Raw genomic sequence first — 24239 nt, forward strand, 5'->3', positions numbered from 1 at the left:
GTGCAGTGCCTTGCAGAATGATGAGCTGTTAGCTCTGAAATTTGCAGACAGGAGGGATGTCTATATGCTGACTACTATCCATGATGAGAGTACCCCCCGTGACTGTTTGGGGTCAGATTGTGGATGTGTGCAAACCTGCGTGCATTTTGGACTACAATAAGCACATGGGTGACGTTGATAGAGTATATCAGAGGTTGGAACCTTACAATGCTGTTCGTAAGGCTTACGTTTGGTATAAGAAATGAGCAATTCATCTTCTCCATTTGGCAACTTTTAATGCTTTTTTGTGTTCAAGAATAGTTCTCCAGCGACAAGGATAACATTTGTTACATTTTAGGAGTCGGTGATAGAGAGCCTTGTTGTGGTGGAACAGGAAAGAGTTCCTAGAGTAGCAGTGGTGGAGGATGTGGCTAGATTGAAAGATCGCCACTTTCATCATCACATTCCTCCCACTCCCAAAAAATACTTTCCCACTAAGAAATGTAGAGTCTGTGCCCAAAAAGGTATCCGGAGGGAGACTGATGTACTGCCCAGATTTTCCTTCAAAGCTTGAGCTTAGTCTGGCTGGCTGTTTCAGGAGTTACCACACCCAAAAGAATTACTGGGAACTACTGTGAGCGTAAACTGCCTGTTTTATGTTTTCATATGTTCAGTTTCATGGTTGGCATTACAGTCATGTATTTAGTTAGAGCTTTTGTGTTTGTAGTTTTGTACTTATTTATAATTAGTTAGTAGTTTCTTTGCTGTTTGAAAAAAAGTGATGTGTGCTTGGAGTGGCGCTTGGCTGGCGGTGTGCGTGGAGTATCGCTTGGCTGGCGGTGTGCGTGGAGTGGCGCTTGGCTGGCGGTGTAAATAGTGACTTGCTGTTGGCCACTGCAACACACTACTAGCCAAACGCCAGTCCACTGACTCCCATTACCTGATGTGACTGATGTGTCAGGCATGTGGGCGCATGAAAGTGACTGGCCCTTGAATCGCGCTGTCTGTTGATGCGAGTGTTGTAATGTTCTGGGCCCACGGCTGGTGGCGTGACTGGTCTTGTGCATGTCAAGTATGACAGGTGTGTGAATGGACTGTAAAGCGGTTGGTGCCTTGACGCGGCTTTACAGCTCACGGGCTGTGAGTCACTAGTTCAGTGTTTTGGCCTTTTGGTTACTTACAGTGCATTTCATTTTTGTGAAATATCTTGTTAATACAAATTGATCTACTGAACCAACACTCACCCTCGTGCCAAATCCAACCAATACGTGTGGTAAAAATGAAAAAACCTTCTCCGCTGTAATCAGGCCTCAAAGCACACCCGTGACAGGCTAGGGGTCTCGGGGGGACCCAGATGATGAAGCATGCCACCAACTAGGTTGGTGGGTGAGGGATCTTTTTAACATAACCCAAGTAAGTTTCTTTTCACAACTTAAGTGTTTGGAACATCACAGAAGGATGTGGACACATCAAAACGATCTATTGCAAAACTACCTGTTTGTGTGTGTGTGTGTGGGGGGGGGGGGGGGGGTAGGGGGGGGGGGCGTGTGGTTTTAGTCCAGGGTGCTGCCGTCATCTAGGGAAACCTACCAAACCCAGACATTTTGGAAAACTAGACACCCGGTGGAGCCCAGGGAGGTGTGGCTTGACTGGATCCCCCACCATTTTCTTACCCATACTCCCTGCAAACCTAAAAATGTGCTTTAAAAAGCATATTTCCTCACTTTTCCTTGTAGGAACATCACGCTGACACAAATTTCCTATCACCCAGCGTTCCCCTCAGTCTCCCAAGTAAAATGATACCTCACTTGTGTGGGTCCCCAAAGCAGAGCCAACCTAAAAATTCATTACAATAAATTGTGCTTTTCAACTCGCTGTGCTATCTCCTCAATCTCTACACGTTTTTGGCCTTTTCCTGTTGCAGGCACCTGGGCCACCCACACAAGTGAGGTATCATTCTTATCGGCAGACCGGGGGGAACATTGGGTGGTAGGAAGTTTGAATCGGCAACGTGATCCTACAAAGAAAAGTGTGGAAAATGTGATTATTTTTTTAGCTATATTTGAGGTTTGCAGAGGAGTCTGGGTAATACAATTTTGGGGGATTCATGCAAGCCACACCTCCTTGGATTCCTCCTGGTATCTAGTTTTAAAAATGTCTGGGTTTGGTAGGTTTCCCGTTTCCCTAGATGACCACTGCACCTGGATCCAAAAACACAAGTGCAGCAAAAACAGGTAGTTTTGTAATAGCCCATATTGATGTGTCCACGTTATGTTTTCAGGCATTTCCTTATGCAGGCACTAGGCCTACCCACACAAGTGAGGTACCACTTGTATCGGGAGACTTGTGGGAATGTTGGGAGGAAGGAAGTTTGTGGCTCCCTGCAGATTCCAGAACTTTCTCTCACCGAAATGAGAGGAAAAAGTTTTTTTTGCCACATTTTTTAGGTTTGCAAAGGATTCTGGGTAACGGAACCTGGCGAGAGTCCCACAAGTCACCCCATCCTGGATTCCCCTAGGTGTCTTGTTTTTAAAAAATGCGCAGGTTTGGTAGGTTTCCCTCGTTGCCGGCTGTGCTAGAGGCCAAAATCCACAGCTAGGCAACTTTGGAAAAAAAAAAACATGTCTGTTTTCTTTGGTAAAATGTGATGTGTCCTCATTGTGTTTTAGGGCATGTCCTGTCGTGGGCACTAGGCCTACCCACACAAGTGAGGTACCATTTTTATCTGGAGTATTGGGGCAATGCTGGGTGGAAGGAAGTTTGTGGCTCCCCTTCGATTCCAGAACTTTCTCTCACCGAAATGTGAGGAAAAAGTGTTTTTTTGACACATTTTGAGGTTTGCAAAGGATTCTTGTGGTTCTAAAAATTCTGGACCCATGTAATTTACTTTGCCACAGCAGTACGATTTTAGTATCAAAAGACCGATAATGACTAGTACACTAAGCATGAGCATTTTCGCTCAATTCCAGCAGCGTTTTCACCTCGAAATCGCCATTTTCGTCCTGCACTCGTGGCTCCCATTTTATACACGGCAGCCATTTTAAAAAGTTGCCCTCACATAGGCTTATAATACAGTCAGATTTGATTCCAAGGACACGTACACCTTGATTGACTTTTCTCTGACCTGGGCAAGCTGGAACCATTGCCTCAGGCCAAACCTGTTTGGTCAGTCCCTCTCCCAGTGGCCGAATCAGATAGCATCAAGGCACACCAGGCCATAAAACCCTTATTATCGCTCACACACCCTGCCTAACTTGCTCACACCTGCACCTGCTCTTTTCTTCTTCTTACTTTACGAGGGGGAGGTGCCCGTTTTTATTAGGGGTCCACACTTATCTGATGTAAAATACTAGGCCTTGCCGGGTAATTTATTATGGGTTGGATGACATGAAATATAAGGTTTCATCATGACACTGTTTTTTTCTTTGTAGTGAAAACATGTGAATGACCAACCAAAATGTCAAGAATGTTTGCCTGAAGCTTAAAAAACTGTATATAAGGAAACCTGACTTTAAATTGAAACACAGTCTCCTGAGAACATACAAATCGTGCTGTTGTACTTCTAGGACACTTGTCAATTGGTTGCAGCCAATAAATTCGATCTTTGACTTCACCTAGAAGACTCTGAGTTTCTGTAGTCTGAATCAGGAAAGTACCCGAGGTCTTTGGGTGTACCCTGGCACCGCTGGGTTACCGGATCAGTACCGGTTCTGAAAAACCCAGTACCTCATTCTGGGTAACAGAACCTGGCGAGAGTCCCACAAGTCACCCCATCCTGGATTCCCCTAGGTGTCTTGTTTTAAAAAATGCGCAGATTTGGTAGGTTTCCTTAGGTGCTGGCTGAGCTAGAGGCCAAAATCCACAGCTAGGCACTTTGCAAAAAACACTTCAGATTTCAATGTAAAAATGTGATTTCTCCATGTAGCGTTTTAGGGCGTTTCCTGTCGCAGGCACTAGGCCTACCCACACAAGTGAGGTACCATTTTTATCGAGAGAAATGGGGGAACAAAGAAAAGAGGGAAAAGTGTTACTGCCCATTGTCTTTCTCTACATTTTCTCATTCCAAATGTGAGACAGTGTGTAATAAAGAAGTGTATTTGAGAAATGCCCTGTAATTCACATGCTAGTATGGCTACCCCCAAATTCAGAGATGTGCAAATAACCACTGCTTCGCAACACCTTATGTTGTGCCCATTTTGGAAACTCAAACATTTCCTTGATACCTATTTTTGACTTTCTATATTTTACCAAATAAATTGCTGTATATGCGGTATTCAATGAAAATCCATTGCAAGGTGCAGCTCATTTATTTGGTCTGGATACCTAGGGTTCTTGATGAACCTACAAGCCCTATATATCCCTGCAACTAGAAGAGTCCAGCAGACGTGACAGTATATTGCTTTCCAAAATCTGCCATAGCTTGAAAAAGAAGAAAACGTGAACAGAAATGGCTCTTTTACACTTAAATTTCAATATTTTGTTTTTATTTTAGCTGTTACTTTCTGTAGGAAAACCTTGAAGGATCTACACAAATGACCCCTTGCTGAATTCAGAATGTTGTCTACTTTTCAGAAATGATTAGCTGTCCGAGATCTAGCTTTGGTTTCACACCCATTTCTATCACTAACTGGAAGGAGGCTAAAAGCACAATAAATAGTAAAAATGGGTTATGTCCCAGTAAAGTGCCAACATTTTATTGAAAAATGTGTTTTTCGGATTCAAATCTGCCTGTTCCTGAAAGCTGGTAAGATGGTGATTTTAGCACTGCAAACCCTTTGTTGATGCCATTTTCATGGAAAAAAAGCACATGCTTTCTACGGCAGTCCTTTTTATATATATATATATATATATATATATATATATATGTTTTTTTTCTTAAATGAAATTTTAGTTGTATTGTGGCTAATTTGTTGGTCTCCTCCAGGGGAACCCACAAACTCTGGGTACCTCTAGAATCTTCAGGATTTTGGGAAAAAGGACGCAAATTTGGCGTGGGTAGCTTATGTGGACAAAATGTTATGAGGGCCTCAGGGCAAACTGCCCCAAATAGCCAAAAAAGGCTTGGCACCTGAAGGGAAAACACCTAGCAACGAAGGGGTTAATTTCATGAAAAGAAAGCAGGAAATAGACTAAACAGTGGAAGAATACATTTCAGCCCTAAGAAATGTGGCTTCTAATTGCAATTTTGGACCAGCGATGGATACCTATTTCAAAGATCAAGTTGTGTACAGTTGTCACTCAAAAACAATCCAGGACAGAATTCTGAATTGTAGAGACCCACCCCTGTCTTACTGAGGTTATAGATATTGTGAAAGGGAATGAACGTTCCATGGTTTCATCCAAATGTATCTCAAATGAATTATCCAACAATTCTTGTTATAATTTAGTTCAGAATTCCAATTCCGTTAATGCACTTTCTCTAAAATAGAGGGCAAACAAACATTTTTAAGAAATCTGGTGCAGTATGCTTCAGATGTGGCTCACACGCTCACATGAGGAATAGCCCCAAGTGTCCAGCCTTAGGTAAGAAATGTATTATACGTCACAAGATGGGTCATTTTCAGTCTGTAGAGGAAAGAGTGTACTAGAGGAAAGAGTGTACTTCAGGTAAGTAATGTGCAAATTGATGATAATAAGGATTGTTTACAAAATGATTTTCACAAGATGGTTTTAACCATAGATACTTTTGACGGTCCTCATTCTCATCCCAAGGTTAAAGGTCCATTCTGTCAAGTAATAATTGGTGATTACTCAATGAACATGATGGCGAATTCCGGTGTTCCTGTCACCATAATTTCAGATAAAATTTATAACAAACACTGGTTTGCAAAGGTTAATTTGCATAATACAGATATTTCACCAAAAGCTTATGAAGATAATTACATTGACATGTTAGGCTATTTTATTGAAACCCTGTCATATTCAGGTAGACAAATCTTGACAAAGATATATGTTGCAGTAAAAGGTAAAAACATTGTGGGTAGGCAGAATTAAGCAAGTATGGGTTTAAAATTGGTTCCTGGATATGAAAATCCAGTACCAATAAATAACACACAAATTTCTTTTGTATCAGACACATGTAATAACATCGGCTTGCAAATTTTTTTAGGAACTTTTACAGAAGTTTTTGATTCTAAGATTAGTAAGAGACAAATTTGAACATGTTGTAAAACTTAAGCTGAGTGCAATTCCTATTGCACAGAAGGTCAGATCAATTCCATTGAGTGTAAGAGACGATCTTAAACAGCTGTTGGACAAACTAGTTCAGGAAGGTGTAATTACCTCCACAGACTCATCTGAATGGGTCAGTCCTATTGTAGTAGTCTGTAAGAAGAATGGAGATATTCATTTATGTGTGGATTTACACTCCCTCAACAGGAATATTATTGTTTACTGACACCCACTACAAAAAAAAAATCAAGATCTACCATTGAATATTGGTGGTGTTAATGTTTTTAGTTTGTTAGACTTAAAGTCTGCATATCATAAAATCCCACTGACTCCAGATTACTGTGACCTTACGACTTTTGTGACTCCATTTGGAGCATATAAATTCTTGAGGTTGCCCTTCGGTTTGGCTTCAGCAGCCAGCGTTTTCCAAAAATTTATGGATTACATTTTGAAAGGAATTGAGGGGGTACAAGCATATCTGGATGAGGTTCTAATATATTCTAAGACAGTTGCAGATCATATGTTGACTTTAGAGAAGGTTTTACACATTTTTAGGGCGGTAGGGATCACTCTGGGTAATGAAAAGTGCAAATTATTAACTAACAACTTGGATTATTTGGGGCACTCTATTACAGCCACAGGAATCAAACCCAGGTTTTCTCTGACTCAAGCCACTGCAGATGTTCATCCTCCTGAATACAAAAACATACTAAGATCCTTCTTTGGCATGACCAAATATTACTTTAGATTTGTGCCTGTTATGCTCAAGTGCTTCAACCTCTGCGTTCCTTACTCAAAAAGGGTGTGCCATTTAATTCGGACACTAGTTGTGATCAAGCATTTCAGAAAGTTAAACATTTGATTATCAATGCACCTCTTTTATCATCTTACATTTCAGGTCAAAAATGTTTTCTCACTGTTGATGCTAGTCAGCATGGACTAGGTGCTGTGTTGTGTAAATGGGTTTCTGGTAAAGAACATACAATTGGTTTCGCATCAAGAACTCTCAACAAGCAGAATCTCATAGGACAACTGAGAGAGAAGCTCTTGCCTGTTCCTGAACTGTAGAAAAGTATAAAATCTTTTTATGGGGAACATTTATATTCGAAATTTACATGGATCATAAGCCTTTTGAATGGCAATGGAACAGGCACAGCTTCTGCAAGATTAGTGAGGCTTTTGTCTCAGTTACAAGAATTCAATTTTGTAATAAAACGCATATCTGAAGGACATAATGTCAGGGCTGACTGTCTATCCAGAATGCTTTTGCAAAATACTATGCTGGACGATTAATATGATGATGTGGGGTGTGTTGTGGTAAACATAGAAGATATGTTGGAATCTGTGAGTGTAGCACATTACAAGGACTGGTTAGAGGCTACACAAAAAGATGAGATCTTGCAAACAGCAATGGATTTTTTAAGAAAAGGATGGCCCAAGGAGCGTTGTCTTCCTTCACTCCTCAAATCTTTTGCACAAGTAGCCTCAGAACTATCCATAGTTAAGGGCGTTTTGATGCGTGCTGATGCTAGAGTACCTCCCATGTCTCTACACAATAAACTAATTGAAGCAGCACATGAAGGACATTTAGGGATAGGGGGAAGTTGTGGACTATTAAAACAAAACTTTTGGTGGCCAAAAATGACAATAATGTATCACAATGGATTGATAGACGTCAAACATGTTTGATGTCTGACAAACATTGGGAAACTAATCAGACACCTTCACATGTTGTTACAATGCCAAACGAGGCTTGGAGTAAAGTTGCTTTAGACTTTGCAGGTCCCTTCGACCTTTTGCCTCCAGAAAAAAAGTTTATCATGGTGTTAATAGATTATCATTCCAAATCGGTATTCGTTGAATTCACATCTACACCTAGCACTATTTCTGTTGTATAATTTTAAGTAAGGTTTTTAATAATGAGAGTGCTCCAAAAGAATTGGTGACTGATAATGGATCACACATCACTTCAAATTAGAAACTTTTTGGGATCTCATCATATAAAACATCTTAAAGTAGCTTTGTATTCCGCTTCTTCCAATGGCCTGGTGGGAAGAATGAACAGGTTTATGAAGGAGGGGATACAAACAGCTCTGGCTATAAACACAATAGCAGAAGAAATCTTAAGAAAGAAACTGGTCTTATTTGATTTCCTCACAGTCTACTACTGGGATATCTCCTTTCCGTCTTTTGCGGAAAAGGGATCCCAGATCTAATGAGTGTCCTGACTGGATCAAAGAATTAACCCCCAATCCAAGTTGTTATGCATGTACTGACATGAAGAAAATGTTATGTAACACTTCTCAAACAAAATTTGCAGAAAATGTATTTTTGACTCTAATCATAAGGTTAAAGAGCAAAATTGTAGCATTGGAGATTGGGTCAAGGTCAAAAGTCCTCAAAGTAAAAAAAAAAAAAAAAAGGAGCTATTGTTTATTTGTCACCTGTTCGAATTGTAAAGGTGGCTAAAGGTTCGTTATTGTTGGATAAAAAAGGATGGTGGAGTAGGAAAAGTGTTGTCAAACTTTCTCCTGACCAGGCATCCAGTATTTTATTTAATAAGAATTCACAAGAAAATGATTTATGTGACACTTCTCACTGGTCGTTCGACAACAAGGTAATTGCGGACATGAACGATAACTCGCTGCTTGCTCACTCAAACCCACACTCTGCTTTGCAAACTACTCATGACTCCGAGCTTGTTCACTCGAGTTGCGACAGCGGCTGCTGAGCAGTTGCAGACGGAAACCAGAGGACGAGGACGCTTCTCAGTGGGATCCTGTTATATTACGCTGGAATAAAGTTCACAGTTTATGAACTCATTAAGTTGCTGTCTCATACTTAATCATCTGCAACTTAACAGACCAGCAGGGACCAGGCTTGGCCTAACCTAGCGTGGCAGGACTGTCTAGTTTTATTGTTACTTTTGTTTTTCCCCAAGTGAGCGATGCCATCTCCCAAATTAAGTAAATCCAGCTGGTTGGGATAATTGTAAAGATGTTTCTTTAGATGGTGTTATCCGATGGATGGAAGTATGATTTGATTAATTGTGGCATCACTTGATTTTATGCTGTTTTAATTGTTTAGGTACGCTATAATATATTGTAATGGTTTAAAATAACTAGAAACAATAAAACCCCATCTATCTACTCGGGTAGGAAGATGGCACCAGGTATACTTTTTACAATGTAACTTCTGTTCAGTAGGTTGCGGTCTTAAATGAACATAAAGTCTATAAATATTTAGTTTAAGCTGGTGCATATGTTAATGCCTCTGATTCTGAAAAATAAAAATCCTGCCATGCACACAAGATGAACATGAAGGCTACAGTTGCCACCACCACAGTGGTCACTCATTAAGTGAAGCTGCAATACTTCAACACGAGGGCAAGGCCGACTAAGGCAATACTAGCGCTCAAGCAGTGCTTTAAATGGAAATATAGAATTGCAAGTACTCACTATCTGGCGTACCTGTGTGCTAATGAGAAGTGCCTGTACCCTCCCATTCAAAGTATTGTACAGGTGCTGAGAAGGGTAGGTTCGCTCCCTTTCAAACAAAAGAAGAGTAAGTACTCACTACCGGACAGTACCTGCCCATTTAAAGCACTGCATTCAAGTACCCCACAAAGGAAACATGCCAATGTAATTGTTTATTTCAGCAAGAGCTTAGTTTCCCATTGCACTGCTAGAGCGGCCATAAGAGCTTGTGAGAACAAGTGGCACGTTCGAGCCTGGGACGAATAGAGAGGGAATAGCAGAAAGCACAGGCTGTCCTGTGATGCGCTGGGTACACATGACTTATCATAACTTTGACTGAGCAACGCCCTTTGTTATTATGTAACCCTTGAACTAAATTACATACTCAAACAATCTAAAGGTAATGTTGTGGTTAGCCGCAACCTGTTCCACCCAGAAACCTCCACCCTAGGTGGCTGTGTGTAAAGGAAGAGCTTCAAGTGAGTTGGGCATTTCAAAACAAAGATTAAAAGCAAAGTCCTGAGTTTTCAAAAGACATAATAGGATTAAGGCTGAGATCTACTAACAAAGTATCCAAACCACATACACTTCAGGTGCTGGGGGGGGGAGGTTGGTGTGTAAGCGCAGAACTTGTGTGTAAAATAGTGCACACTTCGAGAGGGAACAGATGGGGAGACCCTGGAATACACAATAAGCCACGGAATTCACCAAGATCACCGAGCCAGGGGAAAAACCTTCACAACAATACCTTTGCCATGCAGTGTCTTTATCACCGATGATAAGTATGTGTGTGTATGTGTACATACACCTATATACACACATATACACACATATATATATATATATATATATATATATATATATATATATATATATATATATATATATATATATATAAAATAATGATAAGGCTACATTAGGGTACTGATAAAGGGTGGTAATAGGACACAGTTCGTGCTCAGGGCTGGGTAGTGGTAAAGGATGGTGAGGATAATTTTAGCCTGAAGGGATTGGTAGTTGTAAAGGTTAGAGGCAAATGAAAAAGAGGGGCTGAGGGCGCTCCAGCACAAAAAAGAAAGAAAATAAATTAAATATTAAGTTTAGGGTTTTAATACTGGGTAGTGGTAACGTGAGGTATAAGTCATTTTAGGGTTATGTTGTTAGTAAAGGCAGATTAGCAGTAAATTAAACAAGCATTGGCACAGCCAATAGGTTTGCCTGTGCAAGACCTATTTGCGGTGTCAGTGTGTTTTAAAGATGTTAGACAGCAACACGAGCTGCTGTGTAACATAGTTTAAAGTACATAAAAGCAACGCACTATGGAGTGGCCAGCATTGACCCCGCCAGCATGCTTTGTTTTTATTTCCTTTAAGCCATGTGATATAGCAGCTTGTGCTCCTGTCCAACATGTTTAAACGTGGGAGCCACAATGACGCGTCCCTGTGAGCTGCAGGCAGAGGGGTGGTGGGTGAAAACAAGGGGGGAGGTTGGTAAAAGTGCATGTTTGGAGGACAGGAGGGCTAGAGGTTGCATGGAGTACAGTGTTGGAGTGTGGGGGGGGGGGGAGAAAAGTCGTGTGGGGGGGGGGAGAAGAGTCCTTTGGTCAGGGAAGAAATAGGACAGGGGTGGGGGCAGGGAAGTTTGGGCAAAGAGAAGGGTCGAAGAGGAAATTCAGGAAAAGCATAGATAGCTTGGTTTGGTAGATGGACTACAGACATACACAGACACATGCATTCATAGAGAGTACATCTGTTAAAGTTAAAAAAAAAAAAAAAAAAGTACCTTTGGGAACAGTGTTCTGTGGAAGGACACTGGCCATTGGAAGAAGTACTTGGTCTAAGTGCCATGGCATGGACAAAGACCCCAAGTCCTGGAGAAGGAGCGCTCAGCAATCGGGAGCAAGAAAAGGAGACCAACGTTGGAGCCAGCCAATGGTGATTAAAGAGCTGCTGGTCAACAAGATGCAAAGAAATGAGACCCACGTGGGAACCAGCCACTGGTAAGTATAGTGACATGGTAGCCAGCCAAGGATAAGTAGATGTTAAGTAATGGCCGGGCTGTGAGACCCTTTTGAGATTTTTTTTTGTTTAATACAATGGATTTCACCTGCACGAAACCTAGAAATGATGGGAGGATATATATATATATATATATATATATATATATATATATATATATATATATATATACATACATACACACACACACACACACACACACACACACACACACACACACAGGGAGAGGATGAGGTTTGCTTACCTTATTATTACACTTACCCTGCATAGTAAAGGCATGTGTGCTAAAGGTATCTGTGTGGTAAAGGCATGTAATGTGTGGTAACGGCTGCTTGGTACAGGCATGTGTTGTATCATTATACAACCCAGAGCGCACCCGTGCACTATTTTTCGAAGAGAGGTAGGGGATTTTCAAAGTAAAAGGGACAAGAGTTCCAAAGGAATTACTAACACAATTCAACAAACATTACAGCAAGCAAAATAACCTTAGAGCTAATGACATATGTTCTTTGATGGCTCTCGAAGAATATAAGGATAAGTGCAGGGAGCACAGATACCAACAATTTTATAACACAAAGATGAGTACACTGTTCCTATAGAGATACATAAAGACGGAGAGCACAGGTTCCAAATCTAGACACTTCTTAAGTTAGAAGCTAGAGCCCTCACACATCCAATAGATATCATGCTTCATCATAGGGCCAGCTCCTCGTCAGGCCGACGCTGCAGTGCCTGACGGGCCCCACAAGGGGGCACTTTACCAGCGATCTAGAGTCTGAAATGTGTATCAAGAGAGAGGTACGTAGGAATTTATTCAAACCTACCCTCAAGGTAGAGAAGGAGACAAAGAAAGTTAAAATTGACTCCGTGGCCTCCGAATGACTTGTTTTAATTTGAGTGGAGGCTCAAGGTCAATGTTAAAAACATACAGGAGTGGAGAGGAAATAAAGTTCTGTCACTCATACAATATCAGACCATAAAGGGAAATTCTCCCTTTAGCTGATTGCTACAGTCAACATGTTTCATGCCCTAAATGTCCCTACAGATCGTATGGCGCTTCATCAGGACCAGACAATAACTCCTAGGCTACAATAGTCGCATAAATAAGCATTAAGAAAAAAGGAAAATAACTACTTAAAGAGCACGCTACACTAATCACAACCAAAATGGGTGAACCTGTGCAAGAGATACAAAAATATAGTTGAACACATTACAATGCATCAACACTTGTTAACAACACCCAGTTGTGTAAAAAAAAAACTCAGTGGTTGTTGTGCTGCCATGCCAAAAACGTGAAATATTAGAGAACAGGTTCCTTGGGACACGACGGGCCATTTGGCTAACTGCGCTCTATACAGATTTCAAAGACATCACAGGATTATATAATGACATGTCTGTATATATTCATATAAAATTCATTTTGTTTTTCTATTGAGAAAAACGGACAGAAGACATCCAGACAATATAATACTACCCCAAGCCTTTTCAGTCAGTTGGAGTATGTGTGCCCAGTTCTCAAAAAACAAGAGTAAATACTTGAAACTAATGGCCATCAATCTAGCTGTCGCAAATGTGAGCGATCCCTTAGGTTACATCGTATGCAAGGGCTGCGGAATGGCAAGGACGGCGGACGGAGTACGTCTAAGCCGCCCGTACTGTAATAAATTGCCAAGGTTCCAAGACGGCCCAGAAAAGGCAGTACGCAGACATTGCCAGCAAAGCGTAAAGAATAAAATACTCTCAGACTCAGGGAAGTGCCGCTACGGCGGGTTCTAAGGTTATTAGAACATTCTGCCACTCAGGGCAGAATGGTCTATTAAAAAAAACAAATTGCTCACAGAGCCTCTCGGGCTCCGTGAGGCTTTGTTCACAGCTGTTGCTGTGAACAAAGCGAACATTGGAATGTTGGCGCTGCGGGCTTTTACCGGCCAGTAAAAGCCAGCAGCACTCCATTGTTTTCAATGGAGCTACCAACATTCCAATGTTCTAATATCTTGGTAAATCTGGGCCTCAGGGTATACATCTGTTTTGTAAAAACTGGCTACAGGTACATTTATGATAGTAAATCTGTTATGGCCTAATTGGTTGCAACGGGTGGATTCTAAAATATTTTATGGGGTTAAGGCACCTGCTGCCGAGATACTGGAGTGCCTAAGAGATCTCAGGGAACCACAATAATGGTGAGATAACTCTGGCGGTTAATGTATTTGCTGGAGATAGCTGTTTTTTTTCTAATCACAGAGGGTTAATGTTTCACCTGCAGTTACACTATGTAACATGCAGATGTTAGATTTTTATTTTATGTAGACGATTAAGTGTGGTACTGCTTTTAACGTATAGATATTTTTGTTACTTACAGTTCATAAATTGCAATCCTCTTAATACAGCACAGTGAGCTATAGAAAGATATGTGATTCCTACATCCTGTAACCTTCATTGTCATATGCAATGTACTGTATATTAATTTACACACCTGTCTGATTTATTGTCAATATATAATATGTGCATACGATCTAAATGGGTCTGACACCCTACAATGGGACGAGTAGCACTATAAAAAAGAAAAACAAAGATTAGTGGTATTTAAATTATTTGTGTAAATACCAGTGCTTAAGTTGTAAATAAAAATGTGCCTGTGCCCAAAGCCCTATTCTTAAACATGCGGCTGCTGCAATTAAATGTGCGGCAACGGAATACTGAGGCAGCTTCATCCAGAAGCCATCTTCAATCCATTTACACACACTTCCTGCCCCTTCAGTTCACTCTTGCAGTTTTCTGCTATCTCCCTTTGTGGCGCTTTTTCGTTTTTCTCTTCCTCTGTCTTTCCCATATGTATTTTTGTTCGCAGTAAAGATTGAGGCAGAAAAATAAGCGCCGGACCTCAAAAATAAGTGCTGGTGCTCCACACCGGAAACAGCAAGCACAAATTAAGCACTGGTAAATACACGTACAGACCATCACTTCTGACATTCTTACAGTGCATGCATATCTCTTACATACAGGGATTCAATAAAGATAAAAGGCTGCCTCCAAACTGTGGTTTCTCTTAAGCATTTGTGAAGATAGAATAAGCTGCACGCCTTTGTTTCCCTCTATTGCACTGGAATCTAGGTGTAGAGCTCTAAATAATTCCCAGCAGGATTGTGCTGGAGCAGAAACCTTTATGCCCTGGTCCAACAGGCGGATGGCACTTGGTCTTTGTTCTAGCAGGAGCGTTTAGCATGTTTCACTGGGGCACAAACTACTTAGCAGGTGGAACAGCGTCAGCGTGTAAAAATAGTGGGTGGACGCTGTCTACTCGCGCGTATCCCCCATTTTTGCCTTGTTTAAAAAGGTGACACTGGTTTTAGTGAAGTAATAAAACTGAAGTAGGGAAGAGGGGGTCAGTGCGATGGCTCAGTTCTAAATTCATTCACAGGCGACCCAAAAGATGGGAACGACTGAGTCATCGCTCACCCCCTGTACACTGGTGCTGATATTCTTCCTATCGGGAACTCAGTTCCTCGGTTTCAACGTTGCTTGAACGGTTCCTTCTCACGAAGTGCGGAGCTCCCTGTAAAAAAAAGGAGTGGGAGAACGACAGTACGAAGGGGGAGAGAGGAATGCAAATTATAATATGGACCTTCCTCAACAGACAGTGGCTTTGTGGATAGATGGCTTGCAGATATATTATTCCTCCTATCAGTCGGCAGATTTAGCTGGATACTGCGTAAAATATCTCATGCGTAATCTCCTACCTGACATGCTGAAAGAATACTTCGCATTTTTACCACCCTTTCTCGGAAGAGCTTTATTATGGAAATACTGAGGACTAGAGGGCCGCCCACGCAGCTTTTGCCATGCCAGTGAAAATAACTAAATAACACATTATTTAAAGTAAATGCATTAATAAACACACGTACGTTTACTCGTGTATTATTACGGTGCAAATATCAAATTCCATATTATTACCACAGTACAGCTTAAGTCACTCAAGGAATCCATCCTCCACTGTCTCACAGATAATATTCTAGAATCAGCAGACAAAATAAAACAACTTTGAGGGGGCTCTCAAAATATTTACTTGTGATTCTATCGCGCTGCGTGACTTAACCATTTGAGCTGTATGTATATATATATATATATGTGCTACAAATTAAAAAGTAATATCGTAAACCGTAATTGTTAACTCACTACATATTAAAATGGATAGATAGGATTGTACTGGATTTTTTGCTTCTCACGATTCGTGGCAGCCCCCACATAATAAACAGAGAGCAAATTAGTCTCTGTAGATCTGTAAATGTTGTCCGTGTCATGCTGTTTTTCAAAAGTAAAAGTTACAGAGCAGTGTACTGAACCACAACACAAAGGGTCAAATTGTGCAGTGAAATAAAATCTCGTTTGATTACTTGTACCATCATTTATCTAAAAATGAAGATTTAAGATAACTGTGCCGATAATGTGCTTTATTAGGCCACATTTCTATGCAACACGTAAAGCATTAATCTATTGTATATATTTACACATAAAACAGAAACAATGTGTAAAATGCTTACCATGCGATGGAACCTGTGGTAAGCAAAAACGAATGCATGGTTTTGGTTTTAAATTTATATTTAAAATAAATAATTCGTCTTATCAATTTACACGAGCGCGGGGGGGGGGTTTTGGGGGGGAGAATCGATGAGGTCCTACTTAAAAACAGATGGCCTCTAGGGAGCGTGTACTTGACTAAAGGCTCTCGGCTTCACAACATTTTTGCGGTGAGATGGGAATATGTAGTTGTCGTCACCATTGTCCATTCTGGACAAAAACAGCAAAATGTGGTTTAACAACTACCACGTGTTTATTTTTGTATTGAAACCGGTTCCACCTGTTTAATACCGGACTTTCAGAGAGGCTCTCCTAATGGAGTTAATAATGGCAATATCATGAAGTCCTGATATAGTGGCCTACAAAAAATAGCTGCCCCAAGAAAGCAGCACTGAGAGGGGTCTGTCCTGTATGGAATATTGAGAGATTTCTCATTAAACACATGAGTTGAAAAACAATTGTGCATCAGTGTGCTACACAGACCATTGAGCCTTGTTTTACGTCGGAGACAGCCGAGCTCCCTTGTGCTAGCAGCTTCTAAAACTTAGGTCTTTTATGCAAAGCTACTCATCTGCAGGTTTTATCATTTATAATTTGTAATTCCCGAGATAAATGGTCTTTGTTAGAAATGGGGCTCTAGTTGGCAGTGATTTGCACCCTGTCCAAGGAGGGACCCTAATTCTCCTTAGGATAAGGGAGCCACACAACTAAAATAACCCCTGCTCACCCCTAGGTAGTTTGGCACAAGCAGACAGGCTGATCTCTGAGGCAATGCGTAAAGTAATTACACACACACACACACACACACAGTAACACAGTGAAAACACCACGAAAGCACACACCACAAAAGTACACACGAGTTTAGAAACAGTCAATATTTATCAGACTAAAACAAGACCAAAACAACAAAAATCCAACATACACAAGCAAAGATATCACTTTTTAAAGGTTTCAGTAAGTCTTAATTCATAGGAATCAATGCTTGTATCTTTCTAGCACAAAGTATACCTGGGATGTGTCAAAAACAAAGTTGATGAGGGCCACAGGGGAGGTGAGGCACCAAAAAGCAAAGCAATGCGTTGGCTCCTTACTGTGCAGGGGAGGTGATGCATCAATTCTTTCCCTCGCAGGAGAGGCTATGCATCTGTTTCCTTACTGGCAGGGGAGGTGATGCGTCAGTTATTTTCTTGTGGGAAGGGCAATGCGTTGAGTTCAGGCACACACAGCTTTGGTTCCCTACTGCGGTGAGGGGTCAATGAGAAATTGATGCCCTGGGAGCGATGCATGCAAAATCCAGGCGTGCTGTGTTGATGGAGCTGCAAGGAAACAGGTGCTGGGTCGATTCTGCAGCCCCGAGATAGGCACTGTCAATTCTCCAGCTGCGGGACAGGCGCTGCGTCAATTTTTCTCTTGCAGTGTGTGGATTTTCTCCTTCAGGTCACCAGCGTACACTTCCAAGGGCCCAGGGACTGGAGTTGGAACCATTTGGCAAGTCATGACTCTCAGCAGAAGAGCCCTGGTGGCATTGGCAGATTAATTCTTTGATGTCCCTGAGACTCCTTAGCCGGAGGCAAGCTCAGTTAAAGCCCTTGAAGAATTTCACTCCCAAGACAGAAGTAGAAGGCCAGCACACCAAAACAATAGGCAGAGTGGCAGTCCCTCCTATGGCCTCCAGCTCTTCTTCCTGGCAGAATGTCCTCAGTCCGGAAGTGTTCTATGTGGGGTCAGAGGTCCAGAACTTATACCCATTTCTGTCTTTGAAGTAGGCAAACTCCAAAGAAAAGTCTTTGTAATGCACAAGACCCTGCCTTTCCTGCCCTGGCCCCAGACACACAAGGAGTTTGAAAATGATTTGTGTAAGAGCAGGCAACTGCCCTATTCAGGTGCAAGTGTCAGCTCCTCCCACCACTAGCTCAGGAAGACCTATTAGGAAATGCAGGGCACACCTCAGCTCCTTTTGTGTGACTGTCTAGAGTGAATTCACAACAGCTCAACTGTCAACCTGAACCAGACGGGTACTCTCAGTCATCTTCACTGCAAGTCAACTGATTTCTACCTGGCTAAGGATAGGTGTGGCTTAGCCAGTTTTAAATGACCGTGATGGACCTGTCCTCAGACTTCACACAATGGTCAAGGAAGATCAAGGCTAATGTTTGCTGCAGGAGCCCAAGACCCCTATAAGTTTCAGCAATATCCCGTAAACATAGCTCACAGTACAAACACTAACATCTTTATGTGTACTACCATTCGTTGGAAAGGTAAGCTGCGGCCTGTTCCAGTTGAAAGTAGGGTTGTTACCAACTTCAAGTGTTAGTGGCTTTTCTGTTCCATAGCTGCGGTTATTCTATGCTTTCCTTGTACTACTTCAACAGCTGTGGTTGGTTTGATTCCTCTGCAGGCTACTCTAGTAGCTCAGCTTCATCAGTTCCTACTGGTTTATTGAGCTTTGCTGTTGGACCCTCTGTATTTCTACAATTCCTTTTGCAGTGTTCATGGTCTCTTCCTTTTCCCTCCAACAGTCTGTCGTCAATTCTGTTGCTGTATCTTTTTATTTTTATTTGTAGCCTTCTCCACTCCACTCGTTTCAACAATATCAATCCGCCATCTCTGACAGTGTTTACCCTCTGTATTGATAGTGCATGGGTGCTGGACAAGGGTGATAACTTTGTGCTTCCTCAAATGACAGAGCAGTGAAAGCAGCAACATGGAGAAGACACAATAGAATACTAGATTCCCAAGCCTTTTAAGGACCAGTTGTGCCCACGGCTCATCTTAGCTCATGACAACTCTAAGATGTGCCTCTCTGATGCTGAAGATAGGTGGAATGGATACTAGCTTACTTTAATGGAAGAGCAGGTAACCTACGCCCCAAAATGCCTCTTGCTGTATCATATTTTAAGGAACTTTTTCATGAGGAGTCCAGTTCATTGGACAGCATGACACAGACTATTCACATTTTCGTACATATTCCTTGCAGAATTTAACTACAGTATCAAGTCAAGAGCATGCGTATTGTAACCTTCAGAAGAACATTTAACCGAACAGGAGTATGGAGGGGCTCCACCTGATGGGAGCACTGCCAGCTGAGGACAGGGAGATGAGGAGAAGCCCTTTCCACCACTGAGGGCAGTGCCAGTCCTCAACGGGGCTGCGCATTCCAGAGGGAGCTCCACGTCTTACAAAGGCTCTCTAAAGCACTGCGCCCCTGAATGGATGTCAGTTAGCCTTACCTTGCCCTGTACAGGACTCGAGGCTGAAGGGTTGTTGTCGGACCAGATGTTCTCCAGCTCTTTAGTAAGACTGTCCATCTTGGCAGCAGCCATGTCCAGCTCCATCTGTTTCTCATCGATGTTCTGTGCGGCAAAAGCTGCGAAGAGAAGATAATGCTGCAGTCAGAGGGCTAACACAGGCCTGCCAGGTGACATATCACAGAATGCTCTTCGCAGCTGGCACCAGTGTAAGAGCAGCTTGTGTTGTCACAAACCTGGGAATCCTTTAAAGGGCTGGCTTGCAGTTCTTGGGCAGTGAATTCTAGCTGAGCTGGCAAGGTATGTGGGTGATACTGTGCTCTGCCTGCACTCCTGTTTAATCTGATGGAGTCGCCTGTGAGCTATTAGAGTGCCTGGGATTTCGGTTACTGGTTGCCCGTGGGTGTTCTTGAACAATCTGTATGACAGTGTTGACTGACTGCTTCACTACTGACTCTTTGATGGTGCTTTTACACTGCCTTTGTCAATGACATTGCCTTTGAACTTCCATCAATGTAACTGCCAGTCTTTTAGTGCACATGTGTATGAGTATTCCTATACAACTTATATGTACCTTTATATTAACCCCTTAGATATGGCAAGTACAACCCTTCTCACTTGTAGAATAATCCCATGTCTTGTTCACACTGTTGAAACCGGACCTGTGACTAACTACCCAGGGCCGAACGGGAATTCAAACTAGGATCGGGCACAAATACTTAACTGCTCTGCAGACTGCAGATATAAAGGGCAAAGAGGGTATGCCTGGATCATAACAGCCTATACTACCCTGAAATCTGCAGTCTATTGGGGAAATGAAAAAGTGGCAGAATGACGAGTCCAGGCCAGAAATAGCATCGGAATACCAGTTTTTAGGTCAAGCACAGAAGCGCTTTCACCTGTTAAAGCTATTGTGGGCTTTTAACCAAGCTCATCTCACACCCACCACTTCATTTGTTTCTGAGCTTGCCTTTCAAAAATCACTTGATGTCACTGATGAGTGCTTTACGTTTGTACTGCCTTGAGGCTGTTTTTCTCATGCCTTGCAGACTGCCCCTGGTACATGGATTATTGCACGACTGCAGATATACTTCAGCGTGGGCAAACTATTTTTTTTTCTTTTATATTTCCCCTTTGTGCTGCACGGCAGCCATGGCACTCATAGCACTAACAGGAACAACAGCATGAACTACATTGGCGGTATTGGAGCGCTGGTCACATTGTTCACAGTTACCTAATCAGAGTCATTTCTTGTCGCTCTTCCCATAAAACACTTGAAACTGGTAAATGCTTTGCATAAAATCGAAATCGTCAAAACAAAAGCAACTCTCCCTGACACAGCAGGAGATCTGATACTACAATATTCACTGCACCCAGGAAACTCTCCCCATAATGCTTTGCAGGACATTACTTTCACAAAACATTTTTGCTCATAACTCAGCTTGTGGTGGTCCTAGGACAATGGGACCACCTACAAAAGATTCAACACGACATGCTCTTTCTGTCTACATCATCTGGGACTCCACACTAGGTTAATGGGGACCACAAAATAACCCCTCTCACCACACCATTCAATGTCTTTTTAAGCAGTTCTTGTGGCTGGAACTTTTGTTTTACAGCTGGGAACAGCTTGAAATTTAAGGACCTTGATGTAATATCATTGCTATAGGCCTGCTATCCCTGAAAATGTGTAATGCACTACACACTCTAGAGGCTAAATATATGGTTAAACTGCATTATTTAATGCCATTTTCTTTTTGTGTGGTTATGCCCTCTAGGGGCTAACTATATAGTTAAATGACCATGTTTCCTACAAATGCTATTTACATTATGGTGTCCTCTAGGGGCTGTTCTAAGTATTACAGTCCTATCAACATACTTAAATATTCGTAGCACGAAAATGTGCCCAAAAAGCTTTGCGGAGCTGTACTTTTACAAAACATTTTTGCTTATAACCCTGCCTGTGGCGGTGCCAGGACAATGGGACCACCTTCAAAATACTGACCACAAAGTGCTCCGTCTGTCTACACCATCTCTGGGTCCCCACACTATGTTAGTGGGGACTCCAAAATAACCCTTACCACCATTCATTATCTTTTTAAGTTCTCTCATGGCTGGAACTTTTGTTTATAGAAGCATAAGCCCTCATACATCCGTTCAATATCATGCTTCATCGTTGGGCTTGCTCACCATCAGACCGGCGCGGCAATGTCTGATGGGCACCTCGAAGGGGCTCTTTGCCCGAGATCTTTTGTAGTGAAGTAGGAGTAAATTTAAACCTATAGGTCAGAAAGAAAAAGAAAAACAAAGCTGGAGAGAATTTTTTTTTAAATGGCTCAGCAACCCACTCGAGAAACAAATTTTATTAAGCGAGAACGGGAGCCGGTCAAGATTAAAAAACAGTGCAGAGTGAAAGGGAGGTGATAATCCCACACTCCAGAAGTGTCTGATTTGGTGGGGCCAGGGACCCAGTTTATATGCCCAAAAATGCCTTTGAAGTGGGGGAGATGTCAGAGTGATTTTGAAGTGCACAAGGTCCCCTTTCAGTACAGTTCTGACTGCCAGGGTCCCCGTAGGGGTTAGGCAGTCTATTGTGTGAGGGCAGGCCACTATCTTTTGAAATATAAGTGTCAGGACCTCCACCCTTACAGCACAGGAAGACCAATTCAGTATGCAGATGAGTGCAGGTGTGACTGAGTATGCTGTGTTTTTGGTTGTCTGGGTGAAATGCACAAAGAAGTTGTCAACCAGCCCAGACATTGATTGGAGACAGGCTGTAAGGCACATATAGTTTTAAGTGCAGAGAAATGCTCTCTTTCCGAAAGTTGCATTTCTAAAATAGTTATATAAAATCCAACATCACCAAAAAGCAGGATTTTCTATTACCATTCTGGCCATACTAAATATGACCTGGTTACCCCTTTCCGATCAGAATCTACCACTCAAACAGTAAATGAGGGTAGCCCTAATGCTATCCTATGAAAGAAGCAGGCCTCACAGTAGTGGAAAACAAATTTAGGAGTTTTCCACTACCAGGACATAAAACACACATGTACATGTCCTGCCTTTTACCTACATAGTACCCTGCCCTATGGGTTACCTAGGGCCTATCTTAGGGGTGACATATGAAGAAAAAGGTGAGTTTAAGGCTTGGCAAGTACTTTTAAACACCAAGTTGAAGTGGCAGTGAAACTGCACACAGAAGCCTTGCAATGGCAGGCCTGAGACATGGTGAAGGGGCTACTTATGTCGTGGCACAACCAGTGCTGCAGGACCACTAGCAGCATTCAATTTACAGGCCCTGGGCACTTGTATTGCACTTACTAGGGACTTACAAGTAAATCAAATATGCCAACTGGGAATGAACCAATGTTACCATGTTTAAGGGAGAGAGCATATGCACTTTAGCACTGGTTCGCAGTGGTAAAGCGTGCAGAGTCCTAACACCAGCAAAAACAGTGTCAGAAAAGAGGAGGGAGGCAGGCAAAAAGTTGGGGGATGACCACCCTAAGGCTGTCAGGCCTAGCTTGTGTCCCCCCCAGCCAAATGTGGGGAGAGCTACCCAACCCCTTGGGAGCTCTCATCGCTAAAATGGAAGTATCTGGAGAGACCATCAGCATTGGCGTGGTCAGTCCCCAGGCGATGTTCCACCATAAATTCCATCCCCTGTAGGGAAATGGACCACCTCAAGAGTTTAGGATTTTTACCCCTCATCTGCATGAGCCATCTGAGGGGCCTGTGGTCTGTATGAACCCGAAATTGAGTCCCAAACAGGTAAGGTCTCAGTTTCTTCAGTGCCTAGACCACAGCAAATTATTCTCTTTCTATGGCACTCCACCCTCTCTTCCTGTGGTAATAGCCTTCTGCTAGGCCTAGGCCCTCCTCCTTTATCTGTGCAAAAAAAGTCCCCATGCCATGCTCTGAAGCCTCGGTCTGCATAATTAACTCCTTGGGGTAGTCATGTGCCCTGAGCACACGTGCCATGCACAAGGCTTCCTTTGGAGGGTCAAAGGCTTTCTGACAAGCCTCAGAACAATTCACCAACCTAGGTTGCTTTTTGAAAGTAAGTTCTGTTAAGGGGGTCACTATGGTGCCACAACCCTTAAAAAATCTACGGTAGTATTCAGTGAGGCCTAAAAAGGCTCTCACTTCTGTTTGGTTTCTAGGTGGTTGCCAAGCCGTGATTGTCTCAATCTTGGCCTGCATGGGCTACACCTTGCCACCATCTAGTAGGTGTCCCAGGTACACCATGGAACCCTGCCCAATCTGGTACTTACTGGCCTTGATGGTCAAGGCCTGCCTGTTGCAGGGCCTGGAGCACCTCTTGGAGGTGGAGCAGATGTTCCTCCCAGCTGGAACTGTAGGCGGCAATGTTGTCTAAGTAGGCTGCGCAGAACGCATCCTTGACAGCTAGGATCCCATTAACCAACCGCTGGACGGTAGCGGGGGCATTCTTCAATCCAAAGGGCATCACTCTGAACTGGTGAAGGCCCTCAGGAGTAGCAAAAGCATATCTCTCTTTAGCCCCCTCAATCAAGGTGATCTGCCAATACCCTGATGTGAGATCAAAAGGAACTGAGGAATTTGGCAGCACCTAGCCCGTCTATGAGCTCATCAGCTCGGGGGATGGGGTGAGCATCTGTCTTTGTGACAGAATTGAGATCCCGGTAGTCCATGCAGTACCTACATTCTGGCTTAGCACCTTGTGCAGCAGCCTTGAGAACCAGCACCACAGGGCTAGACCAGGGACTGCTGGAGTTCTCAATCACCCC

General features: G+C 42.5%; 1 protein-coding gene across 23 annotated transcripts in view; it reads right to left on the minus strand.

Annotated features, from left to right (window-relative positions):
- Window positions 1-24239, minus strand: part of PPP1R13L (protein phosphatase 1 regulatory subunit 13 like) — a 680831-nt gene that overhangs the window by 158426 nt on the left and 498166 nt on the right. For all 23 annotated transcript variants that reach the window (XM_069207788.1, XM_069207780.1, XM_069207769.1 and 20 more), the window contains one exon: window positions 19450-19586. In XM_069207788.1, coding sequence (XP_069063889.1) covers window positions 19450-19586 — 137 coding nt within the window. The remainder of the gene's footprint in view (window positions 1-19449; window positions 19587-24239) is intronic.

The sequence above is a fragment of the Pleurodeles waltl genome, chromosome 9 (genome assembly GCF_031143425.1).
Source record: "Pleurodeles waltl isolate 20211129_DDA chromosome 9, aPleWal1.hap1.20221129, whole genome shotgun sequence".
Taxonomy (NCBI): domain Eukaryota; kingdom Metazoa; phylum Chordata; class Amphibia; order Caudata; family Salamandridae; genus Pleurodeles; species Pleurodeles waltl.